The sequence below is a fragment of the Apis laboriosa genome, unplaced genomic scaffold (genome assembly GCF_014066325.1).
Source record: "Apis laboriosa isolate Shangri-la unplaced genomic scaffold, ASM1406632v1 scaffold21_cov150, whole genome shotgun sequence".
Taxonomy (NCBI): domain Eukaryota; kingdom Metazoa; phylum Arthropoda; class Insecta; order Hymenoptera; family Apidae; genus Apis; species Apis laboriosa.
The window spans coordinates 3,209,165-3,233,612 of record NW_025222365.1 but is presented as its reverse complement, the minus strand read 5'-3'; the positions used below and the strand labels follow the sequence as shown (position 1 = coordinate 3,233,612).

The 24,448-nt window shown below is 35.2% G+C and overlaps 1 protein-coding gene across 1 annotated transcript in view; it reads left to right on the top strand.

Annotated features, from left to right (window-relative positions):
* Positions 1-24,448, top strand: part of LOC122712893 (suppressor of lurcher protein 1) — a 253,862-nt gene that overhangs the window by 25,703 nt on the left and 203,711 nt on the right. The window contains exons 2-3 of the mRNA XM_043932894.1: positions 17,735-17,891; positions 19,901-19,960. Coding sequence (XP_043788829.1) covers positions 17,773-17,891; positions 19,901-19,960 — 179 coding nt within the window. The 5' untranslated portion in view covers positions 17,735-17,772. The remainder of the gene's footprint in view (positions 1-17,734; positions 17,892-19,900; positions 19,961-24,448) is intronic.

Genomic DNA, 24,448 nt, shown 5'->3' with positions numbered 1-24,448 from the left:
GAGGTTGTTCGAGGAATTTTGCCATTTCTTGGAAATGACGTCAAATTCCTGGAATTTTCGAAATTTTTGAACGAACGAAATTTTGTCTAAAATTTCGACTTTGTATTAGGAGAACATAAGTTGATAGGAGGTCGTTCGAGAAATTTTTCCAAGAATTTTGCCGGTTCTTGGAAATGACGTCAAATTCCTGGAATTTTTAAAATTCTTGAACGAACGAAATTTTGTCTAAAATTCGACTTTGTATTAGGAGAACATAAGTTGGTAGGAGGTCGTTCGAGAAATTTTTCCAAGAATTTTGCCATTTCTTGGAAATGACGTCAAATTCCTGGAATTTTCGAAATTCTTGAACGAACGAAATTTTGTCTAAAATTTCGACTTTGTATTAGGAGAACATGAGTTGGTAGGAGATCGTTCGAAAAATTTTTCCAAGAATTTTACCATTTCTTGGAAATGACGTCAAATTCCTGGAATTTTTAAAATTCTTGAACGAACGAAATTTTGTCTAATATTTCGACTTTGTATTAGGAGAACATGAGTTGATAGGAGGTTGTTCGAGGAATTTTGCCATTTCTTGGAAATGACGTCAAATTCCTGGAATTTTCGAAATTCTTGAACGAACGAAATTTTGTCTAAAATTTCGACTTTGTATTAGGAGAACATGAGTTGATAGGAGGTCGTTCGAGAAATTTTTCCAAGAATTTTGCCGGTTCTTGGAAATGACGTCAAATTCCTGGAATTTTCGAAATTCTTGAACGAACGAAATTTTGGCGAATTGTATTAGGAGAATATAATTGGACAGGAAGTGGCACGTTAATTTTTTTGAATATTTCGAAAAACAATTATTTATGTAAAATTTTGTATACATACCTTAAAATTCTTACCTGTTACAGCTACTCTTTTTCTTGTTTTTTAATTGTTTTTTTCAACAGTTTTCTTAATTCTAGAATTACTTACCTTTTGTATACTTACCTGAACTGCTACAGCAATACAGTAGTACATTTTTTAATTCTACAGGATACGGAAATATACTGGGTGTCTCATATAACTTTATATCTGTAAATATCTCGTTTATTTTTCTCGTAATATTAAAAAATGTTTCGAATAAAAGTTGAATGATTTCAAGCAGACTATATTCTGATTTAATTCATTTTTTCCTAGGTTAACGCATAAAGGATTTGTAGAGGTCAACTTTGTTGTTTTAAAAGAAATTACGTATTTTTTAATGCATGAAGATGGAATTATATAATATATCTACGTATGCATCAAAAAATATATGATTCTTTTTAAAAAAATAAAATTGACCTTCGCATTATGCCTCTACGCATCCGTCTAAGAAAAAAAGTAATTATACCGTATTATGCCCCTCTTAAAACCATTTAACTTTTGTTCGAAACATTTTTTAATATTTCCACAAACAAGCGAGATGTACAGATAATAAAGTTACATGGCATACCTGGTACATTTGTATGATGTAGATTTTCGTTCCAGATAGCCGTTCTGAAATGAAAGAACAGGGAATAAATGCAATAGAATTGGAAGAGGAATTGGAGGAAATTGTTGATACTCACTATAGTTTAACCGTGGTTATTGTAAATTTGACGTTCAGTTTAATCCTGTAATTGTGGCCGGATGTTCATTCACGTTGATTAGCATTGCCATTCCTGCCTTGCCTCTCGTGACATTTGGAAATTGCACGACTGGAACAACTTTCTTTTTCATTACTTACTGTTCAATTACGCGAGATATTCCATTTTTCCATGAAATTCCCTTGAAATAAAGGACTTGGGAGCTTTCGTGGCTCGAAACAAATTTTTTTTCATAATTTTTAAATAGAAAAAGCGAGCTTTCCTCCCCCTTCCCTCCCTCCTCCTCCCCTTGTTATAAAGATTACTGAAAAGTTAATTTAGAAATTTTTAGTTTATACTTTTCATTATACACTTTAAATGAAAAGTATGCAGTTGACGTTAGACAAATAGTTTTTCAATTTTCCAACGAAAATTTTCGTGATCCTTTAATTTCACTGCCACACACATTTGCCTTAATTTCTCCCCGTTATACACGTCGGTGAGATAAAAAAAAAAGGAAATCATAATTCGTTCGAAAAGAATTTAAATTTAAAAGAAAGGAAGAAAAAGAAAAAAAGAGATAATTTGAACAAGACTTTACATAAATATACAAATATAAGAAATGGGAAACAATTTGTTATATTTCATTAATTAAATTTCATATATAAAATTTTACTCTGTTTACATTTTTATTCAGAACGAAAAAAAAAAAAAACAAAACAAAATTCGTGCGTAAAATTTATAAATTGCGTCAATTTTGTTAACGCGTTAAGTAAAAACTGATTTAAAAATCCTTTTGCACAACACGATATAACAAATATGAAATTGTATGTAAAAAAACCTGTACATATATAAAATATTAAATATAATCGTTTCACGCGTGACATTTTGAAATTTTCGTAAATAAAAAAACTCGCTCGAGCGAATAATAATAACAATAACAAGACAATAATTTTCTAAACGAAATCGCGCGTATATAAAAAAAAAAAAAAAATCGCAATCTCAACAACATTTAAATCCTTTTGTTTTTTCTTTTTCCATTTCACTTACTAAATAAATCAACAAAGAACCGAAAAAGAATTTTGGTCGCACAATGCATCCATCAAAAGGTGCATTAGTCGCCCCGACAGAGCTCTATACACGCGGAAAACTCGTGAAATATGTACACGATTTATGACAAGCACGACATATATATATATATAAACTCTTGAAAGGTTATGTCATAAGTTAAGGGCAATTTTCTCTTGACCCGTGATCACTTTTCACTATAAACGCGTTGAAATAAAAACGGATGAATGGAGGGGGGGGGGTGGAGGGCGACGAATAAAACAGCCGTTGAGATAACAAGGGCGATTGTTGTGGAAGAAAAGGAGAAAGTGGTGGAATAAGAATGGAACACGCGCGAGGGGGGGGGGAGGGGGACGGTCACGAAAGAAGTGGAAGCAAAATTGTCTGCAACTTATATAACAATCGTTGGAAGGGCGATATCTCCATGACGATGCTACGTAGCTACGTGGAATATATAGCAGAAAGGTTTCCCTGAGTTGCAATTTCCTTCTACTGCTTCGAGCCCCCCTCCCCTCTCATTGCCCTTTAAAATGAGATCCGGTGGACGAGGAGAAAAGGAGAGGGGAAAGTCTGAAATTAGAGAGAGATAAATAGAGGAGGTTGAAGGGATATACATATATATATTTGAAAGAAAATTCTCGAATGAAAATGTTAATTTAGATTGAATTCACCATAAAACACGAGGCTATTTCCAGTTGGCTATTTAAAATATTTCAGGCCGCGTGTCAACGAACAATGAACTTACGACAAACTCCTCCATCTCTCTGGTCGAGCAAGGATCAAATTAAATTACGTTTGAGTGCAGGAGCAGGTGAAGAATAAAAAAAAAAAAAAAAGCAGAGAATTTCCACAATAGCTTTCGTGATATTAATAAAATTACATTATGGAAGGTCGTTCGATGAAGTAGTCGCGCGTGTCCTTCTTTGAATTCGAAAGGGAGTTTCGAGGAAAAAATTGCCACGCTTTTTCTTCTCCCTTAGAAGATGAGAAGAGAAGAGAGGGGAAAAAAAAAAAAAAAATCACTCTTTCGTTCACGAAAGAAATCTGGGTCAAGTGGAAACGTTTGCTTTTATTCCCAATAATAGAGGAATGTAAAGGAGGTTGTAAACCCTTTTTGTCGCTATAGACATTGACAAAGCTCGAAGGAAGCGATGTTATCTTCTTCTTCTTTTTCGATCATCGTGGATGGATCGTTCGAGCGAACGAATTGCGAAGAATTTGTTTATTGACACGTAATTGAGAGCCAAACTTCTCTCAACTACCCTTTGTATACCGTTTCGTCGAAATCGAAGCTTGATCAACGATGAGAAGAGGACGAGAATCGAAGAAGATGAGGATAAGATTAATGAGAGAGGATCGTTATCGAACCACTTCATAATGAACGAATTTGCTAATTTTATCGGGATGGAAGGAAAGAATTACCATCCCTGGAAAATAAATGTAAAGCTTCGATCGTACTTTTAAACGTAACGTAAAATAAATCTAAAGCAAGGAGAATCGAAGAGATTTCACCTACGTAACCTATGCTCGTTTGTAAACCGATTTTACGATTTCACCTGGACCTGTGTGCTCACTGTTAAGCAAATAAAGACTCTTGTTTTTAAGCGGCTTGTCTTTCACCCCTGTGTGTAACAAATGGAATCCTCTTTCGCCTTAAGTATATGTTCTTCCTTCCCAAAATGGAAACCAGCTATTTATCTTTCAAAAGTAATTTTCGTATCTTTGAATAGAAGTTCGTTACTTATCAGAGGGAACGTATTTGCTCGTTAATGCGAAAAATACGATTTTTTTTATTTTTCTCACTAATTGTCTAAACGTATACACACAAACGCGTTGAGAGAGTTCGTCTCAAATCGTTAATTCAATCGCGAGTAATCGGCTTACATATGATACGCGTAATGAGATTTACAAGCACGCGAAAATTTCGAATTATACTCGAACAAGATTAAACGTTTCAACGTATCCGACCTACGAATTTCAATGGAAATATATTGTGTAATGCAATTTTCCGAATTTTTTATAAATTTGAATCTCTTAAAATTATAATATGACAAACAATACGACGAAACGTAAGTTTAAACGTAATAGCGTTGCTACGCGCATTGCGCATGCGTGAAACGTAGGTAGACGTATCGGGTTACGTTCGAAATGTAGGAAATGTTGCGGAGTAAACCGACGTGACGCGACGGTGCTGCAAAGTGGATGAAGGAGAAACTTCGAGAATGTTTCCTTGACCTAATAACCTTCGAGTCAACTTCGTATCACGTTTCATTTACTTAGAAAATACACTATAGCATTCAGAAGACTATTCTCGGTGTAATGTAAATCGTGTCTCGAGATCATAACTGTTGCTCAGCTTTTTATGCGTTCTTTGGATGGCTCGTCGTCGGGAATAATATTCTCTCTCGCGGTAATAAATTACGGAAAAGATGCGTTACCTTTCGTAAAGTAAAAATTAAAAGAATTCGTCTTATTTTTTTTTATTGAAAAGAAATTAAATCGTAGAAAAAAAAAAGTATAGATATAGATAAAGATTTCGAGAGATGATTTTCTTTTCTTTGATAGATTTTTTTTTTTTTTTTTTTTTTAGATTTAAGAAGGATAGAGAATGCGTTAAGTTGTAAGAAAGATGGAACGGTAGGATAAACTAACACGATGAAGGCGAAACGATAGTCTAACGAGGAAGACAAAGGTAATTTATAATGGCCGACGGTGAAGAAAGGACAGTATTGTCGACGGAAGACAAGCGATGCAACTGTTTATATAGCGGAAGCGTTTCAAAGCGTTTTCAACGTAATAGCATTGACCACACGCCATTCAAATGTGTAAAAGAACCGAAGTCAGAGTACAATAGCCCTAACTAACGTGAACAGGACGTTTCGTGACGTTTATTGTTGTACTTGATAATAAGAGTTTTGTATATCTGTTTTGCGTTAATTGGCATTGGTGAATGAAATGAACTCACATCGTGAGAGTAATGTTTGATGGATCGATATTTTTTTTTTCTTTTTCTTTTTCTTTTTTTTTTTTTTTTTTTTTTGCAATGTCAATGTTATTAAAATTTTAATCAAATACATTAAAGGAAGATTCTCAAGATTACAGATCGAAAGCAATAAGTGAAATGAAATGAAATTTCTCACAAAGCTTTAAAACGAAAAAGTGAAATAAAAAGCTTAATCAAAAGCTTGGTGGTTACACGCCAAAAGCTCGTTCCTCCCGTCAAATAGGAATTTCACACGTGAAATTGTATATTCCTTTTGAAATCGATGATGCCAATGACAAAAAAGAAATCGAATATTTCCGACATTTTCTATAATTTGCTGCCTCGTAATTTTTTCACAAAGGCACTTTACGAGGGATTTGTTCGATCGATTAGATGGACGACATTCGAACGTTGCATATATCGGGGAAAAGATTTTCAGTTGAGCAATCGGGTAAATTTAATTTTGAGATCTTCGCGAGGTCAGTTCGGTTTCAGAGTAAAAGTAATTTCTCCCGTGCATCCAGCTCAGCTATGAAGCACTTTCGTGCCGCTTCCGGCGGTGCAATTTCCGTTAGGTTAACGTGGATCCTTTTTCCTTTCTCTCTTTCTTTCTCTTTTTTTCTTTTTTTTTTTTTTTTTTTTTTACGAAACTTTCTTGATAAACACGGCATCATTTCTTTCGATAATTAATAAGTCAATATATAGTGATTTCTAGATTTCACGTTTCGTATTCGAGTATCGAATAGTTGCACGAATATTGTCAATTTATTCATTTTATTTCTCATTTGTTGTTGTTAAAAATATTACACAAATAGAATGGGATACTCGTAATTGAATATTGATATATTTTCAGAAGTAAATTTACGTTTTCAAAATAGATTTTTAATTACCAAGTTATCTGCTTCCTGCAGATAATTGTAGAATCCGTTGTTTTAGATGACAATTTTTGAAACCACTGATAAATTTTCAAAATGTGCGTCTCCTCTTGAGGTTATTATATATCATGGATGAATTTTATCTTTATTTTGACGTAGAACAAGCTGATTTTTCGTTAACACAGAAACTAGAAGATATAAAATTTGTTAATCTATGTTTCACTTAAGGATATACCTGGTCGAGTATAATTTATTCAGTTGAAGTTTACGATGAAACTATGATGTTGGGAACAACACACATTGTACGAGGATTTATCGCAAGGACTTTCGAGATGGAACTTTATATATACACAATTTTTCTACTGGCTACGATCTGTCATTGTTATTTGTTCTCAGAGAAAACTCGTGTTGTAGGCACAATCAGAATCTGAAGAAACTTTTGTGCCGCAAGAAGTAATGCATCAAAAGTTAGACAAGGATCAAGAAAGAATGGAACTGATTTTGTTGTATTAGATTAAGAGAATACTCGAAGATTGCAAAAGACGTTTCAAATGTAATTTTTTTAATTTAATTCTTCACGAATCTTAATCTTTCAAATTCTTATCATATTAACAATAAAATTGCATATAAAATTAATAAATGAAATAAATAAGATAAGAATGTGGACAGTAATATATAATAATTTAACAAATTTTTGTTATAGATTGTTATTAACCGAAAATATTGAATTCTACGTAATATCATAAGAGACTCTCATATGCACTCTCCATGTTTCACCACTAGAGTGCACTGTTGCATCGTAATCAAGTGTATTTACTAAAATTATTTCGCGTATCTAGTGTAAGATACAATTATAATATTATTTTTAATTATTTTGATCGTTTCTTATTATAAATATAATAAATAAAATGGGATATGAATAATATATTTTAAAATATTTCTTATGGATAAATTTATAGTGGATTTTATTTGAATCTTATGTAGCATAATTTTAAAGTTTTTACGTTTAGATTTCTTTTTTTTTTTTGTCTTATACTTTAACTGTTTTTTTTCTTTTTCTAATGAAACCAATTTAAAGTTTTCTTTTCCATTATATTTCTTTTAGCCTTTTTATTCAAACAATTTAAAATAGTTATAAAAGATTATTTAACTATATTTCTTCCAGTACAAGATCACTGAGATTTGTTTTATATATATATATTTTATAAATAAAAGTATCCGAATTAAGAAAGTTGAAAAGATAGCTTTCATTGCTCTTTCAAAATTTCCTTCTTTGATCATTTGTGAACATTTTAATAATAAATTCTAGTATATAAGCTTCTAAATATTATACTCTATTGCAAAGCATCTTACATATTTATAAATAATTATAAGAGCACATTTTCTTTGCTTTAAATGATTTCTTTTTGTTTCTGTAACCCAAAAAAAAAAAAACTAGTTTCCCCTAGTTTTATTACACTTGCTACATAAACTTACATGATAATTGTAAATTCTCTTTACTACCAGTAATAGTCTTATCACTGCATCTATGATGGAAAGAATAATATATGGACGATAAAATATCGATTAATCCATTTGAGAATAAAACTCGTGCGAGAGTATCTTAAGTGGACGCTGCACTGAAGGTGACCATCAAAGAACGTCGCTTAATTATTATAATAATTACCTGAAAGTGAATAGCTACTTCAGTTAATAATACCTATCAGTCAGATACTCTCAAAATACGAAACAGATACTTTTACGAAAAATAATTGAATAATAGAATAATATAAGCGCGTGTGGGGATTATTAAAACCCATTGTTTGGTGGAAATAAAAAATACAGTTCGAATATTTTCGCGCATTAATATTAATATAATAATATATAAATATATTAAAGTTGGTTAAAATTGATTAAAGAATAACTGGATCAAATTGGGTATCCTTGTTTCTTTTAAAATTATATACGAATTAGATTCGTTCTATTCCCACAACAGTCGGTGACCGACCAACAGATCCCTACTTTTTCTTCGAGAGAGAGAGAGAGAGAGTATGGAAAATTTTTCGATGTATTGTGAGTCGGTGATTTCATCCCCGATTTCGATCTATATTTGGAGAATCCATTACGGTAAGTACGGTACTCTCATTGCTTTTACGCAGTATTTCATCGTTTCCCTGATGTTTCATCGGAATGTAAATATTTAATGTCTATTAAACGTAATTGGGAATCGACGAGATACGCGCCCTTCCAAATAATTATCGACTGCTTGCCCGTTACATCGTTGCGTACGATGAGTATATTTTGAAAAGATATATTTTCAAAATAGAGATACGATTTATTCATAGAAATAAACAGAAGAAGAATTTATCTACTATATATTTTTACTGGAGAATTTTTACTGGAGAATATACCTAAATTTATTTCTATATCTCCGTCGAATTAATCACAATTTGACTTTTTTTATATTCGATTTGTATTGTAAAAAAAAATTTTGAAATTTAATCCATTGTATTCCAGAGAGAAAACACGCCCCCTCGAAATCATCAGAGGGGGGAAGACCTCGAAGCTGTGTGGTCCAGAGGAAAGTATGGCGATCGAACAAGTTATAGAGGGAAAAAAATGGGTTATAAAAGAGCATCCGACGCTTATGATGTTCCACAATTCACGCTGGAAAATAGAACGAAGAAACCTCGACTGGGCGATCTATCTTGTGCAAGGGGCTGCCCAAAAATGGCTCGGTCGTTACGAGACAATCTTTTCATGGATGCTCGAGAAAAAGAGCATCGTGGAGAATATTATTATTATTATTATTTCCCATTACATCGATCTACGAGAATTCGAGAAACTACCGGATATGGATTTCTCAACAAGGAACGAGAGACTTTCGACGAAATCCCGAAAAAAGGAACAGCCATTGCGCGTGTTTAATGGTGTTGTCGTGGAAAAGTCATTGCAATCGAATTATACGAAAAAATTTCACCTGAAAACGTTGCCAACACTTACCCTTACGAAATCTTCTTGATCCTCGAAGGAAGAAAACAAGGTTTCTTCCGGGGAAGAAAGTTGAACTTTGTATAAGCGCGAGTTGGGGAGTTGTACGTATTTTCGCGAGAAGGAGGGCGAAAAATAAATTTACGAACGACGCACCCCCTCGATTCGTTTGCCGCGTAGAGGAGAAGGACAGTTTTATCGTTTAAAAAAAAAAAAATTTATCGAGTTTTCCTCAATCCTCTCGGCTGAAAAACCGGTACTTTTGCTCCTCGATGGTTGAAAGTTTAGGGCCCATCAATCTAAAAAAAATAATGTTCTTATCTCGTGCATCTTCCTCCGCATTGCATTAGTTGCAACCGCTTGATGTGCCTTTTATGCCAGCGTTCAGTCGCATGCTACTCGTAGCAGATTCAAAATTGGTTGGCTGATAATCTTGGACGATCTGTGACTGTTTACGAGATAGGAAAATTATACAAAAGGGGTTGCTAGCGAGGAAACTGCTACACAAGGGTTTAAGGGAAGAAATGTTTCGAAATGTTAGAAATTGAATCAAGCGGAATGAATAATTTCAATGATCAGATTCATGGTTATTAAATATTATATTTGTTGTACGTATTGAGAACAAAAGAAGGGAAAGAAGACTCGGTAGAAGGAAGTGCAAACAAAAAAGAAAGTTTTTGAGAGCTTGAAACGACGAACATCTACATCTTCACAATATTTTGTTGGATATAAAAGGAGCAACGACAAAGAAGATTGAAATTTTTTTAAGTAAATTAAAATAAATTTGTAACACAATGTTAAAATAATTGAAAATAAATAAAATAGATCAATTTTAGTTTTAAATAAGAGAAGCAAAAATTTTAATCCTGTATTTTTTTTATTCTGTGCGATCCTTTGAGCAAAACCGAGAATTTTAATTTCCTTTGGTAACATGATAAGAAAATCTTGTTGATTTTCAGTTATATGCAAAATTTATTTATATACCTTATTTATTTTAATCTCTTAAATCGTAAAATATTTTTTGCGGAGAAATTATATAAAGTTTTCTTCTTGTTGAAATCAATTTACAAGAAGCAAGGTACAACCACGATACACAATGGTTACGAAGGATTAATTGTATCGATAAGTTACTTAAGGAAAGGTCCACAATCGAGCGTAAAACAAATAGGATTAACACGTATTCACTGGCAAACACCTCTTATTTTTTCTGAAAACAGGATAAAAGTTATTCCATATTTCGTTTTTTCGTAGCCTAATAAAATAAGATTATTTGGTGCCAGTTTATAAGGATCGTATCGGCTTTATAGCGGTGTAGAAGAAAGAAGAAAGTCCCCTTTACTGGCAGCCACCTTTTTTGGATTTTAAGGGCGCAAGTGTTTTAATTAGCCCCGTATCTCGCGATACCGTGTTAGTTTAATTCTCTCTTCAGAGGGGCGAAAAAAAATTCACCCCCTCGTATAGCCATTCCCTTTCATTACACAATCGCATTTTTTCCCATTTTCTCCTCCCCTATTGTTAATTTTTAAATTTACTCATTTTTAAATTTATTTTAAAATGAGTAAATTTTTAAATTTATTTTAAAAATTATATAATCGAAAATAAAGAATATTCGAGGGCTTCTTCCGCCTCGAGCCTCTGCCACTTTTCCAGTACACTCGCAATTTCGACGGCGAAAGTTTGACGTTTCGCGTCGAGAATAATCGTGAAAGCAGTACGCGGTGGTGAAAAATGCGAGTGGAGGACGAGAGAAATCTTGGGCCGAGGCCCTGACGCGGGGCTCTCCTCAAGGCGTGACGAGACGTGGGGAACGCGGGTTGTAATAAACGCGGAGCTCCCCTCCCCGTCTCGACGGGAGATATCCCCCCCTCTCGCCGTTAGAACGAATGCGAGGATTATGCAAGAATGTGGCAGCGGCACGCAGCGCCACACTCGCTCGATCCTTCGGAGACACGTTTCAAACTCGATCCCGTTGCGAAGTTTCTTAACTCCTTGAACCGCGCGCATGATCCCTGCGAGGCGTCTTTCCTCTCTCCCCCCTCTCCTCCTCCATTCCGTTTGTTCCTCAATTCTTCCCTTCGCCCCCTTAACTTTTCTATTTTCCCGTCCTCTTTCTCCTCCTTTTATTCTTTCTCTCTCCTCTTTCTCTTGTCTCTAGTCTCTCTCTTTCTCTGTTTTTTTCTTTTTTTTTTTTTTTTTTTGGTAGCCAGTACTCACTCTCATTTTCTTTGAGAATGAGTCTGAAGATGCGACGTGAAATTTTATGCATCGACAGGTCGGCATGCACGACACCCCCTCCGGCATTGCGGTGGCGTGTAAAATATTCAGATGAGATCCGCTGGCCCCCTCCCCCCTCTCCCCTCCACAGGGGACCTGAATTTCGCGTACCGTGTAATATCCGCGTGTATCGTGAAAACGTATTATACGTGCGATATTTCGCGACGTTTCGTGATTTTATTCCTATTTCCCCATTTCGCTTCTTCTTGGATGGACTTTGGATTTTCATTCGTTTCAATGGTGTTTTTTTTATATTTTAATCTTAAATTGGAGAGATTCGAGGGCGTTGCATCGAGAACGGAAGCCGTAAAATAATAATTTTTATCATATAGGTAATAATATTGTAATAATCTTTGAGATATAACCAGGTAAGAGGGATATTAGGAAGAAATATTCGGAATGTTCAATTCTATTTTGGCCTACTGTTTGTCGAACGTTTGTGATAATTTATAAAACTTTCTTAATAGGGAAAAAGATTGAATACTTTGAGGCAAAAGTTTTATTGGAAAAGGTAGTGGAAAGTTGTTGAACGAGATAATATTATAAACACGTATAAACACGTTACTTTTTTCATATTTTTCTTGAATTTGGTTAAAAATATTTTCCACAAGTTAATAATAAATTTGATCCGGCGAAGATTTCGAAATTCGTATATAACATTCTCACCTTTGAGAGTTTCACGTTCTGTCTAACGAACGGAAACATTTTTTTGAATTATTTTATTTTATTATTTTTCTTTTTTTTTTTTTTTTCAGTGGCAGGAATATGCAAATTCGGAGAAAAGTTCTTGTCGATTTTCAATGTTTGACATCACGTTTCGTGTTCACTTTGTCATCGGAGTTTTCGATAGTCTCTCGTCGCCATGTAAAATGAAAAAGTTGGAAGCGTAGAAGGAACAGAAATTTTTGCCGAGTGGAAATTTTCACATACGCGTTTTGCGCCAACTGGCCAACTGGTTATGATTTTCAAGTATGTTTCTCTCTTTCCGTATTACCCAATTTCATTCACTCGAGGAAACGAAGTGTAGTGAAAAATTTTTTTTTTTTTTTAAATGGAAAAAGAGAAAGTCATCTACGGATTTCATAAAAATTTTGCGCTCGAGAATTATAAACAGATTCTATTAAGAGTTTGTGTACAACACCGTTCAAAAGTTATGGCGCAGCTTTTTTCAATTCGCTTCAAAATTGAAGGTAAAAATGAAAGGACGCGAAAGAAAACCTTTTGGAAACAAAACTGCATAAAATTGATAAATTCAACTTTGCTATTTCATCAATTGGAAAAATCATTCGCCATAAAATACCCGTAACAAAAATTTCTATAACCTTTTGTACAACATTTTATCCTCTGAAAAATATAAATATCAAAATTTAAAAAAAAAAAAAACTCGTGGCTATGCGACAATATAAACGTTTAAAACGCGCGTTCATAGATTCCTACACGTAGCGTAAAATTATGTTGAAAATTTTAATCAAGAGTTTCCCCCTGCATAAAGCTGTACACGATGTCTTAAAGCCGATTTATGAGAAGCTTTCGTAAGAGGCTTTATTAAAATGTACGTGGAAGGACGCGTACAAAACAGCATCGAAACGTTGAATGCTGGTATATCGTGACCAATATTTATATCGTAGCTTAAAAACTACGAAAATTGCTTCTTACGTATAAAAGTTTAATGAGGTTCGGTATTAAAGATTACTAGTCCAAAAATAAAAATCTTCTCTTTCGAGTAATCTCTGTTCTTAAAGCATAAGAGACGAGTTAATCATTATCGCATAAGCAAGAATTTGAATTATTTCCTTTCTTCATCCGCTTCGTTCTCAATATCGAAACGAATTGGAACGAAAAATTATAAATTAAAAAGTAGTTGAAATTCTTATCCGGCAACTAACCGCACGAACAGTAAGCGCTTTGTCGATACAGTTTCCCAAATGGTTGTTCACAGTCGCCGTCACACAAGTTAACTAGAATTTCAAGGGTTAGGGAGGAGAGGGGTGGTGGGCATCAAAGCCTGGGAATGGGTATGCGATAACTGAAATTTTCATCGGTTGAAAATTTCACGGTGTCGGGTTCCGACCTGTGTAGTCGTTAGAAAAAGCATGCACATGCCTGCGAAAACGTAGAATATTAGCGCGCGCGAATAATAACTGCGCGTTTAACCGCTCTTTAACGATATTGCCAAATAAAATTCACGGTGCTCAACTTTGTTTTTCGAACGTTTGTTTTTCGCTCTATTATTTCATACTACGCTTCTTTATTGCGTCTGAACAAGCTCTTGTCGATTGGCAGGATCTAGCGCGAGACTTGGGAGAATTAAACCGGATTAAAATTAGAAAAACTTTGAACCGCTGTAACTCTCAAGATAATGAATTTTTATCGACGAGTGAACAATCATTGGAAGCGTGGAACTTTCTTCTTTGAAATACTTTTTCGTTTATCTCGATACGACTCTCGGTTCTCGAGATATCGTCGTGCAAAGGAAAAATAATTTTTCGTCGTTTACCAGTTTCTTCCTTGTCGCCTCTCGCTCGCATTCTCGCTAACCTTTACCAAATTCTAGACACAATGGAAGACGCGAGGAAATAGGGTAGGTTCGCGGTTCATAATCTCCATAAGGAGTAAAACTTTGAATCCTTTTCAGTAACGGATCGAGACGATCAGAATCGAATCGAAAAGTCACTTCAATGGCATGGTTTCCATTATCTTCCGAAGTAGATTTTGATGAGAAAAATTTGCAATTTCTTTTCCACAATTGTGAGCAAAGTGACGAAGCGTATAATGATATATTATTTGTCATAAAAAAAAATATCGTATTTCTCAAAATTTAATAATAGATATGGATTTTAATTAAAATAAAGCCAATTTCACGAAGGCGTAGTTACCTTGTTAATTAGTTTTATCAACTGAATATGCGCACAATTCAGTTTTCGTTTGTTTTGTCGGTATAACTCATTTATCTTAAGATGGCTTTATTAAATTATATTATTATGACGAAGCTAGTACACCGATGTTGTCGGAAGTTGTACAACTTCGTATAAAACGATACACGATAATCTATTTTTGTCCCTGTTCCTTTGTACTCGCAAGAATAGACATTTCTTGTCTCGTTTTGTCTCGAATCGCTTAAATTTAAAAAGAAAAAAAAAAAATTGAAATTTTCTCGTTAAAAGAATCGAAACAAAAAAATATTTGTGCGCATACATCGAGATTACATTATATTGAAGAGATTATATTATATTGAAAAGATTACGCGTTTATTTTCTTTCTTTCTTTTCTTTTTTCTCTTTTTTTCTAAATAAGCGTTCCAATGTACGCCTTTGTCCCGCGCACACAGCCTGCTAACGAGTTTTCACTTTCTTTGGCGAAAGAAGTGTTTCACGGATTCTCTTTTTCTCGCCCTTTCGACCCACCGTATGGTAATGTTCAACTGCATGAATATGCATACAGAGCACTTAATCGTGTCGTGTCATTTAACTGCGAGACTGCAACTTTCCAAGTCCTTTCAGAATTTTTAATAACAGGCATTTCTAATTTTAGCGATAAGAATTTAAGGCTGTACCATCGGTTTTCGTCCTATATATCGGAATCTTTAATTTAAATTATCCATACACAATTGATTCCACACATTCCAACTGATGATTTTCAATTGTGTGCCATCGGATCCACGATGTAACAAATTTAAAAGAAATACTTTTTACGCAAGAATCTAAACATTCCATCGCGTCATTTATCCTTTCGTTGGTAAACAACTGCTATGCTTCGCTCAATTTACCTCCTACCCAAGTACACTCATAAATATTCCACCGAAGAGGGGGGTTGACAACTTTCCTTACCCCGACTAATTGTTAGTGTATATAACTTCTCCCGTCCCGTGAATCCTGTTATATCAACTTTGGAAATTCTGATGGATAGTATTCGGGCCAAGAATAATATCCGTAACGATGTTACCAATTAATTCGTCGTACGATAAATCGACGGAAAATCTTAGAATCCATTCTTCCGAATATTCGATACGAAGTATAATTTTTCGGATAATTTTTAGAAATTTCGATCGAGATAATTTCAATCAATTAAAATGTTTTTCCAACAGGATTTATGCATATTCCAAAGCTTTATCAACTTTTCTCGTAGGATGCTGTCGATCATTTCGAGCATCGGTGTGTGCACCTGTTACCTATATAATATTTAAAGGATTGAGGGGAAAGATGGGTCGAATATTTTACGTGGAAAAAATCCCAATGTCTCAATTTATTTCCCTCTCGATAAGATCGTAATTCCAACTTTCATTTGCTCTAGATCTAGCGCGCATCGTGTAATACCACTTACAGGTGTTGACGTGTCATTACGTTGGGCCACGATTACGTCGCTCAACTGTCCCTACAACAGATAATCGTCATTTGTCAAGATAAGTAAGTAGTTGCGGTCTGTCGTGTAATAGGGAGCCGTGGCATAAGCAGCCACGAGCATCTTGTTCTCTTCCCTTTCCTTATTGTGACGAGATTATACACACAGCACAGGAATATAGCTGCTGAATGGATAGCATAGGAGATATATCTGCAGGTGAAATCGATGATGATAAATAAGTTGGAGCAATGTCGAAGAGGAATATTTTCTTTTTCCTTTCTTTCGTTCTTTCTCTCTTTCTTTCTTTTTTCCTTTGTTCCTTAATTAAGTCGATCCGTTTTCTCGATGACTTTTTAAAACCTGCCCGCCCCTCTTCTTTGTTCCACGGGGAACAAAGAAGAGATTATAAGATTCTGAGGAAGCATAGCACCGAGCATTATATACTTCTCGCTCGCTGAATATTCGAATATTAATATAAAAGCTGGAAAATAATTGGAGAATTTTTTTTTTTTTTTTTACGATGCTATTCCGTATATAAAGTCGGAAAGAGTATTTCTCGCGACTTATAGCGACTCGGCCGACCGTGTTTGCACTCTAAGAGGGACAACTGGACTGGTGGTTTCGTGATTTTACTTTTCCCAGTAAAAATGAAAAATCTCTCGTTGCAAAAAAAAAAAAAAAAAAAAGAAACGATCCAGCAATCTTGTGTCCTTTGTGAGATTCGAGAAAGGATCCTTGTTCTCGCTCGTAAAAATTTGAAAGAAATATCTGGCCAAGAATTTTGACAAGATCAACCAACACTCGAACGATTTCAATCCGCCATATCCTATCCCAATATTAATTAAATTGGAACGGTTGTTCTATCCGGTTACACGAAATTTCTGGCTTCGAACATCGGGATCGAATACAGATCCCGATATCAGAAATGGAAACATTCCTAATTGGGAATGCGTTGAAATTGGAAAGTCTCGGTCGAAACGAGTTTCGAACGGGTTCTGCTAGAGTTTCGGCAAGGCCGAAATTTCTGATGTACCACCCCGTGTGAAAATCCGTGCGAGATTTGCCGAGCGAAAGTTTGGAACGCGTGGCGAATTTCCCGTCACGATCGCACGGTGACAAAATTATCCGCATATTTGGAAATTACTCGTTGTCGACGGAAGAAGAATAAGGTAGACGTATAATTGAAGCTTCTTTTTCTTTTTTTTTTTTTTTTTAGCTCGAAAATAAATAAATTTAAGGTTTAAAAATTCGTACCATTCGTGCGAAACTTGACTGATAATTATTGATCGAATGCATCGGTGAACAATGGGTAGAAAGTTATATGGAAAAAAAAAAAAGAAAGATAAATGTAAAATTAAATTTGTACAAAAAAATTTAATCAAAAAATTGTCCGGATACGCGGGATGAATTTGATTTCCTCGTGGAAACGAAATTTAAAATGAAAAAAAATTTTAACCATTTCTTCACTTCCATTTAATTTTTTCGCGCACGACTTTTCGTTTCTATCGATAAAAATTAACGAAAGAATCTCTTCTTCGCGAAAATTCCGTTCCCTTGATCAAGTATATACCCTTAATCAACTCTGACGAGAACAGTGAATGGATTTTGTTTCAAAAAAAAAAAAAAAAAAAGAGAGATGATCGCGCCATTTCTGTTTGCAGGACTGTTCGAGACGGACGGCGTGTTGATTCCCGGCACGATGTGCGACCTCGAGTTTGTCAGCTCGCAATCAAAACGGCAATACGGCCGCTTCTACTCGCCACGGTACCCGTCCTCCTACCCAAAGAACATCCGGTGCTCGTACCTCTTCCGGGCAAGGTAACTACTCTGACCCACTATCGAGCTTGCTGCAAACTGATCCCGACATAATCCACATATAATGCATCTTGAGGCCAATCTCCACTCCCGCCATATATCTAATGCCCCCGCGCATTTACCTAACCGTTCCTATCTGTAATCGAGATGCCAGTTAATTAACACCTGATCCGAACGTATCCTCTATCGACGCTTCGTCCACTGATTGATTAATCTAGCCTCGTTGTATTATCATTGTTGTTATTCTTATTATTATTAATTCAAGGGCTCAAAGATTAAAGAAAAGTTGGTCCAAATCGTTAATCGTTCGTTGGAAAATCGTACGCGTCGTGCGATGATCGTGCGAATTTATTTTCGCGTCACGATTCTTTCTTTGCGCATGCGCCTCGAGAAACGGGCACCGCAGAGACATCTTTCTCCCCCCTCCGAAATCGCGTCACTCACAAAATTCCAACGCGTATGGAACGCTCTCTGCAACACCTCTTTTAAAATCGCGTAAAGCGACAAGGAAAATAAGTGTCCACGGGCAGTTAACGTGGATATGTATCACGTATGCGCTTAAGTGTACTTCAGGAGCGGCGATAAATTCGGCGATAAACTCGATCGTACAGCGGATTCTAAATCTCACGGCGGATTCAAAATACAAATGACTGTCCTATATTATTTCAAAGATGATCAGTCTCAATTTTGTTATTCTTTCTTTTATTTCTGTTTTAATTTGTCACAACAACTTGTAACAATCTCTTCATTCGTATCTAATTACGTTAAATATTCTCGACATTCCCGAAATTATTTAATTATATTATAAGGTTTTTCATAAATTTCTTTCTTTCTTTTTTTTTTTTTATATGAAACGAATACACACAAATTCATCTCTCTTTATTTCGCTTACGGATTGGAATCGTTTATCACGGAGAGAATGATTTTTAATGACAGAAATACTTTATGGAACACCTTAATAGAATAGAAAAGTGAACATTCTCTCGAAACTGTGAAAAATAATTATTTTGAATTCGAGAGATGACGGAAAGATTACGATTCCTCTCGCAAAATGATATTTAGTTGAAACGTATCTCTATTACGCTTTGTCTCGCAAATTTTCCGGCTGCCGTAACTTTTCTCGTTTGTCATCTTCGCTCCTCGTTGCGTTTCGTGCCTGAAAGTTTACACCACGGTTGTGTCGCGGTTATTTTCTGTAAAGGGTGGACAGGATGAAAAGAAGTGTCAGAAACATTGGAGACGGCTGAATATTCTTGAACGCGGATCTATATGAAATATGACTTCGCGGCTATGGTTGAAGACAGACGTCGACAGATGTGCGACACTCGCCGATTGCCTCGCTCGAGAAAGAAGATACGAACGCTTGAAATTTTGTTTTCCAATTGGTTAAACCGGCGCGAAGAATAAGGCTTCGTTGTTGAAGATTAGAAAAATGGAATAAAGGACTTTTTTTTTTAATAACGGTAATTATTATTGGAATTTAAATTTTCGTCGAAGAACTTGGTAGTTTAAAAGTTTTCAAAGTTTTCTATCGATTTTTCGAGAAAAAAGAATAGACTTTGAATATTTTCATTTTTTTTTTTTAAATGTTTTGAAATCAATCTCGGCGAAGTAAAAGTTTTACAAGTGCAATTTTTCTGTTTTCAACAGTGGTAGAAAATAATTAGATTTCTTCTGGGATCCCTCCCTCCCCCTTCTGGCCCCTCAGACCCTTTTCCTTTAATTCGATTATATTCTATTAAGTTTGTCGGATACAGGTTTCCAAAAGCAATTATTTGTTTCTTTCAGAAGAAAGAAAGTTTTTCTCCAACATTTCATTTTACGCGAAAATTTCATTATCTCTCGTTATTTTCTTTTCATTTATCAATCTCAAAACTCGGTTTTATTTATCAACTCTGTACATTCTCCCCCTAGAATTTTTGCCCCTCCTAATCCCTCGTTTAATTAAATTATCGAATTCGATCCATTTAAAAAAATGTTTGCTTGAGAGAAACGTTTTGATTTGATTACAGGTTAAAGGAGAGGATACGTTTATTTTTCGAAGAAATTTCTTTACAAAAGGGAGACTTGAGGTAAGGCTTTCTTATATTTATTATATTTCAGACTTTTTATACATTCGTTCATTTTCGATATAGATCCGATAATATATTTTAACAAAAAAAAAAAAAAAAAAAAAAAAAAAAAAAAAAAAAAAAAAAAAAAAAAGAAAAAAACCAATTACATTTAATATCGTCGCGTTATTATTCCTTCGATAAACGAGTCAAGTAACTCGATTACAACTGAGATTATTCGCGATGGCGAAACGCAGTGCGAATTCAATTTGAAATTTCAGAAACGTGCAACGCTTGCGTAGTTGGCAAACCAAATAGTAAGGCATAGAATTTAATAATACTAATTTTATGAATGTAAAATTTCGACTCATAATTTTGTTTCCACGTATTTCATTATGTTTTATTTAACTTTCTCATATAAATCATGATTTTTTTGTTCCCGACCCGAAGTTATACCTTGAATCTCTCTACACCAAGAAAAAAAAAAAAATTCGTCCGAAAATATAAAAATTAAACACAGGAAGGCAAATAATAATATCTGCATCAAAATATCTATTGAAATTTAAAAACTATAAATGTTATTTATTTTATACATTCGAAAGTAGTGTACATTTGTAACGATATTTCCGGTTTCATAAACATTTTTTCAACATTTAACCTCTTCGTTTCATCAATCTTCGTGGATATTGATATCCACAGATATTTTTCAAAACCTGACAAAACAATATTTTTCTCTAACACAAATCGTATCACGAATTTATTTATTCTTTATTTTCGAATAATTAATTAACAAACCAATGCTCTCCAAATTAAACTAAAAAACGAATCGTGTCATCTCTATCCACATATCCGCCATCGTGAATTTTCCTTCGATAATAGTTTGAACAGGGTTTGTAAAAGCGAGAATGGCCGTCGGAATCGTACGAGCAACTTTGCCGCGTGTTATTGGACAAAGAAAATCGCTTTTGGGGTTTCGAAGTTTCGAAGATGTGTAAATGGAAAGGGAAAGGGACGACAAGTAAGAAGAGGAAGGAACTACGGACATGGCGGAGAAAGAGAGAGAGAGAGAGAGAGAGAGAGAGAGAGAGAGAGAGAGGATTAAAGTCGTGAATTGGTCAAGTGCGAGTCGAAGTCGCGTTAACTGTTAACCCTTGCTGTATCTACTCGAGCATCGATGATTCATAACCACGAGAGAAAACTGAACTGTGTAAATGCGATCGTCGAAAGACACGTTTAACACACGAATTGTACGGAAAATCGATCCTCGTATTACGCAATTTCTTTGAAATTAATTCATCGATGTTTCGAAAAATGAAAATTTCTGGATCGAATCAGTATAGAACTTACTTGTTCTTTGCTCGTGATTCGATCGTTAAAAAATTTTTTGAAGAAAAGAAGAAATCCTGTCCACGCGATAGGTTATTCATTTTCGATCTTTTTTTTTTTTCTCTTCGAAAAAAGTATAAATTACAAAAGTTCAACGACGATCAATTTTCGAACAAATATGGATATTTCAATTTTTCGCGAATAATTCGATGAACGTTTACGAAATTATTACAGGTCGAATGTCAAAACTTTACTTTCCCCCAAAACCGTGAAATCACATTTCCAATAATCCGGATTTTACACGCTTGATTCCCGCTTTGTTATGCCACGCGATACGAATTCTCGATCGAGCCGTAATTCCGTAATTCAAAGGTTGAAAGATGGAAAAAGAAACGCGACAGATTATCTCTAACCTCGACGATTTTATTAATTTAACGCGAACTGTAATAATAATAATAATAATATTCACCGAAAAACATTCCGTTCCGCGTTGCCGCTCGGTTAAAAATCTGATAAATTTTAAAAAACGCCTGCCCACGAGAGAGAGCCACGCTCCCGTGCGTCTCCCCTCTACTCTACAATGCTTCCACCACGCGCAGCTAATTGTGAGTTACGACGCCTGTCGGTTATTAACGTTTACGAGTTAACGAGGCGCGATAACGGCCGAGGCGCAAGAATCGGCCAACGTTCCGCCCAAACTTTTCTATTTAAAAGTTTGGCAACATTGTATTCCGCTCGTAGCTCGATGGTATGTCAAACTTCGTAAAGGAGGGAGGGGAACTCTGGACGGATTAAACACGCAATGAAGAGATTTGCGTGCGCCCGATAAACTTCCCTTGGATAGTATTATTTTAGTAAAATTTTTTTCTCCTCCTCCTTCTCCTCCCCTCGCCTTCGTTCGATCGTTTGTTCAAACTTTAATAGGATATGAACAAGGTAACGGTAGAAAGTAAAGTTTTTTTCGCACGATACATCACGATACGCGCATCGTCGCGGATCAGGCGTTACGAAGTACAACTCCACTCAATTATTCTTTCCTCTCTTCTTCTTTTCGAGAAATGGAAGGCTAATCTTTGAATAGTTCAAATAGAAGCGTTTTCATTACGTGTTTCGTTACGTTCTATAGGATTGAAAGATAGAGGAAATATTTTTATTAATATTAAGATAGAGGACTCGCCTTGTTCGTGATCGATTGTCGATAGTTTTTGAATTACTATTTCGATTCTTAAGTAGAATCTTATCTGGAGAGAGGAAGGAGGGGGGGAAGTCGAGGATCGATGAGAAAATTTGTTTTATGAAGAAGAAGTAATTATAATAATAAAAAAAAAAAAAAAAAATCGATGAACATTTCGAATAATTGAAATTGAGAGGTAAAGAAACGTGTTCAATCGTATCCCGTTTTTTCTCCCTCGATAAGCAGATTTTCCCTCTCCCCGTATTTGCATATCGAATTGAGGGACTACGAAATAATTCGTCGTGTAAATCCGCATCAGAGAGATGTGCTTTGTTGCAGAAACGTGGCGTCTAACGTGAATGCAACAGCCCGCAACATTACATCTTTATCGATCGATAATATCGAGCCCATCATTCTTCCAAAGAAGCTTATTGCGAATTCTCGCGGGAGAAAATGATTTTAAAATTTTCATTGTTCATTAATTTTAATGCATCACGATCGCGTGACGTTGCGAGCCGATAGAAAAGAACGATCGAACGGTTGAACAAAAAAAAGAAAAAAAAAAAAGAAATCCATCCAACGTTCATCGACGCCCTATTTCTTTCCTAAGGGGATTTAAAAGTAGCGGTGAAAAAAAAAAAAACAAGAAAAAAAGAGACGTAAAGAATTTTTAAACACGATGCTTGAACCATTACTCGTTATTAACCTTGCCACAATAGGCAATTGAAGCAACGGAAAGCAACGGAACGGCTCTTCAAGCGGGAACATTCTTCTCCTCTTTTCTTTTTTTTTTCTTTTTCTTTTTTTTAAATCCTGTAGCACCGACTACACCTTACTCCTAAATCCTTTGAGCGTGGCACGGACCATGATTCTACTTAACCCACATAAACTTCCTCTCTGCTCCGAAGACTTAGAGCTGGAAATGGCGATGGTGGTGGGGATTCGACTTGGGAAACGAGAGGTGCTCGGCAGACTTGCAGCTGTACCGTGCAGGAGTTAATCCTTGATAAATCCTCGAATTTCGCCCTAATTCAGTATTGAGCCACCTTAATTTCATTTTGTCATTGACCTCTGAACTTTTTGAATCCTTCCATTCCAATCATACTTTTCTTTATATAGCCCTGGTAAAGAAGCGTTATTTCATAACGATAAGAAAATATATATATATCTAGTAAATTTTTTCTTGGAATACATTTGTATATCTTTCTAATATAATAATATATATATAATACATATATATAATATATATTTACTCGCTTGTACATTTAATAAAATAGATAGGCGTACATATCTAGTTGGAGAAAGTTAAAGAAAGTCATTCACACCCATGAATATTACGAGTTTATATATTCACTGTCTAGTTCTCCGTTCGACCGCCAGGGTTCGTAAGTCGCAACAAGTGCCCGATTGATGGCGATCTGCGCGAAAAGCTTTTAACTTTTCCTGTCCATCTGCCATTCCGAAACTTTCTTCCAATCCGGATGCGCCTGATTCATTCCACGTTTTAAACGGTAGAAAAGATAGAAAATTCCCATAATTTCCACGGAATTACAAACTTTTATCGCGTTGTGTCGCGATAAATTTTAAAAACTGCAATTATTAAAATTCACTTCTGGACTGGATTTTATCCCCTATAGGAATATATTCCGCGACGAAGAGATAAATTGTTTTCGAATTCTTTCCTCCCCTTCTCGGCAAGTTCACTCGCCGTAAAAAACGCGTTCGACAACGCGTTTTATGCGAACGCGTTTCGCCTCTTTTTTTCGCTTATATCGGCGAACGCGTTGAAACATATCGATTCAAGCTGCAGCTTACAAAAACCGTGTAATTACCGCCGCAAGAGGAGGAGGAAATTTGTGACTCTCAAATATTAGCTCGCGACGAGGCGCATATTTTCTCCATAATGTTTCGCGACAGTCCTAATACTCCCGCGTTTACGAGGTTTCATATAAATGCTCAGAATAAACATTGGCCAACAAAGGATAATTGATTTCGGCTCTCGTTGAATC